The 3,375-nt window shown below is 42.1% G+C and overlaps 1 protein-coding gene across 1 annotated transcript in view; it reads left to right on the plus strand.

Moving 5' to 3' along the window:
* The first annotated feature begins 405 nt into the window (after positions 1-405).
* The window catches only part of LOC107567757 (metal transporter CNNM4-like), a 19,606-nt gene continuing 16,636 nt past the window's right edge, over positions 406-3,375 (plus strand). Inside the window, exon 1 of the mRNA XM_016253497.1 lies at positions 406-1,783. Within this exon, the coding sequence (XP_016108983.1) occupies positions 406-1,783 (1,378 nt within the window). The remainder of the gene's footprint in view (positions 1,784-3,375) is intronic.

Here is a 3,375-nt window from a genome sequence, read left to right on the forward strand (position 1 = left end):
ACCACTGTGTGGTGAAGGGTAGGGGACAAGGCTCGTGCTGTTACATAACAACTCCACGCGCTACAACACTGTGCCGCGAGCAAAAAAAATAAATGAAGACGGCAGAAAAATATATAGTTCATCGTTAAAATGTTAAATGCTTAAATGTATTTAAACTTATTACCACAATTTATCATAAATAACTACTACCTTGAGACGTTCATCTCTAAAGCCCTAACGTTATGTATTTTAAATAAGCATTACACATATGAAAGTTTCTTTAATTCAACATTGTTACTAATTATTTCCACTATATTGAAAGTGGGCGTTGCGCAATTTTGCATTATGCAAATAAGGGGGCGGGGCCCGCTTGTGGCAGCGATGACGTGACGTAAGGTCCAGCCTTGCGGAGAGAGCGCAACAAACATGGCGACAGAGCGGAGTGGACAGGGGTGTCTTCTAACTTTCATAGTGTTCCTCTGGAGCTCTGTCGGCGGGCGGACGGAGACGTCGAGCCCCGGCTCCAGCAGTCAGATCCTGGGCATGCGGCTGGAGAGGAGCGACAAAGCGGCCAGCACGACGGAGGACGGGCTCATCCAGGTAACGGAGGAGAGCAGCGTCCTGCTCAGGTTTTATGGGGTGCACCTGAGCCCAGACTCAGCATCCCACATCAGGTTCACGGAGTACGTGGATACGGAGGACAGCGACGCGTTAAACAGCACTTGTGAGGATTTCACCAAAGACCTGAGCATCAGCACCTTCATGAACGTGAGCAACAGAGGAACATCAGGTCTGGTGAGTGTGTATGTGAAGCCACTGCGTAAGAGTGAACGAGAAAAGACCTACAGTCTATGTGTCAGGCAGGGTTTGGGAGACAGATGGGTCCAGCTGGGTGAAAATGATGGAAGATTGTTAGTTGTAGAGGAGAAAGAATCTCTTCTACCGCTTTGGCTCCAAATCATCCTGGTTTCAGGCTTGCTGGTGCTGTCTGGCATGTTCAGCGGACTCAACCTGGGGCTCATGGCGTTGGATCCAATGGAGCTTCGCATTGTGCAAAGCTGTGGAACTAATAAGGAAAAGAAGTATGCACGCAAAATCGAACCCATTCGAAGCAAGGGCAACTATCTGCTTTGCTCTTTATTGTTGGGTAATGTGCTGGTCAACACAACTTTGACGATCCTGCTAGATGATTTGATTGGGTCGGGGTTGGGAGCCGTGGTGGCATCTACTGTTGGCATTGTCATATTTGGTGAAATCGTGCCACAAGCGCTCTGCTCGCGCCACGGTTTGGCCGTAGGCGCCAACACCATCATGTTGACCAAGTTTTTCATGCTCCTGACCTTCCCCTTGTCGTTCCCCGTCAGTAAGCTTTTGGACTACATTCTCGGGCAGGAAATCGGCACCGTCTACAACCGCGAGAAGCTGGTGGAGATGCTGAAGGTCACCGAACCCTACAACGATCTGGTCAAGGAAGAGCTGAACATCATACAAGGTGCTCTGGAACTCAGAACCAAGACGGTTGAGGATGTGATGACGCCACTGAGCAACTGCTTCATGATTCACACCGACGCCGTGTTGGACTTCAACACCATGTCTGAGATCATGGAAAGCGGCTACACACGGATACCCGTGTATGACACCGAGCGCTCCAACATCGTGGACATCCTGTACGTCAAAGACCTGGCCTTCGTCGACCCCGACGACTGCACCACGCTTAAAACGGTCACCAAGTTCTACAACCACCCGGTGCATTTCGTCTTCCACGACACTAAGCTGGATGCCATGCTGGAGGAGTTTAAAAAAGGTTAGTGGTTGTGTTTTATGTGCATCCTCCTGAGTCTCCAGAATGTGCTGTGCTCACAGGAAGCAAAGGCTTTGGCTCCATGCAGTTGTTTTCATCCTCCTATTGATTATGATGGGTGCTCAGACTCCCCCTGAGAGCCGAATCAATAACCATATGCTCCCTGCATCAACCTCCGATCAAGGCAGAGGAATCCCATGATGCCAAAAGCACCCGACACTCATAAAAAATGGCAACATCATCCTGTCCACCAGAGTTTGCACACTCACTGTGATTACCAAGTTTAGCCTCAGATTTGGGGCTGTAACCACCATAGAAATTTGGGGAGACATGTTCCCCTCAATATCCAGATTAGTTCATCAATTAAAGATGCTGGTAAAACTTTACAAAAAGATTTTATTTGTTAACATGAGTTAACTGAATCAGTTAAAATGAACTAACCATGAACAATACTTCTACAGCATTTATGAATCTTAGTTCATGTTAATCTCAACATTTACTAATGCATTTGTAATATCAAAAGTTGTATCTGGTTACATTAGTAAGCGCACTGTGAACTAACTTAGTTATTTATCATTAATAAAGGTTAATAAATGCTGTAAAAATCTATAGCATATAGTTGATGTTCATTATGAACTGCTAAAATGTATGCTAAGGGTTATTATAGTTAGCAAAAATTGAAACTACAATCAAAACCCTTTTTTGTACTAAAACTTTTGTAAATTCTGTAAAATAAATGTTAGCTGAAATAAAAATACAAAAAAACTTTAAAATTACAAAATGCTAAATTTAACAAAAATGAAAACTGATTTTAATTAAAAAAATTCTATATAGTCTATATGATATTGATATTAATAATAAAAACTATAATAGTGTCTTGATACTAAAATGACAGTGCATCTACCTTAAATTCAAAGAAGATAATAAAAGTGTCTTCCAAATGCATGTTTTATTTCACTTTATTGACTTTAATCATAACGATTATGTTGGTATAATTTTTGTAAAAGCTGTTGAAGCTCATTTGAAAACACAGTTTTACCCCAATGTTAATGTTAGATTAATGATGAGTTGTATGGGCGGTGTTTTGAAATGATTGGCAGTTTGAAGTTCCTCCCACTGTATTTTTCATCTCTCGATCACTGCAGCGGTGCCACAGAGGGACAAAAGCGATGTGAAGACACTGTATTGTCCAAAACGTCAGCTCAGGACATAGCTTTTATTGCATTAAATGATAAATTTGTAGAAACTCTCTACACCCTATTCGAACAAGTTTTCAGTATTTGTTTAAAATGAGCTCCGCTGAGATATGACTGCATGTAAATAAGCTTGTGAGTATGCAAACAATAAATGTGGGTGGTTTGCTTAAATGGCAATCCCTCAGGAACACGAGTGCATCTCAGTGAGAAAAGCCCTTCTCTTAAGCAGTCTGCTGGTCTGATGCTTTCTGTAGTATAAAATAAGTCTTGATCTTGTACTATAAATCCCTGGATTTCAGAAAAAATCAGCGTGTTTCCTCTATTTAAGATCACTTATTAGTGAGTTGGTTAGGGATTTGAACACAATTTTTTAAACTTTTTTTTTTTTTTTTTTTTAAA

The sequence above is a fragment of the Sinocyclocheilus grahami genome, unplaced genomic scaffold (assembly GCF_001515645.1).
Source record: "Sinocyclocheilus grahami isolate Dianchi unplaced genomic scaffold, SAMN03320097.WGS_v1.1 scaffold1186.1, whole genome shotgun sequence".
In the NCBI taxonomy this organism is placed as follows: domain Eukaryota; kingdom Metazoa; phylum Chordata; class Actinopteri; order Cypriniformes; family Cyprinidae; genus Sinocyclocheilus; species Sinocyclocheilus grahami.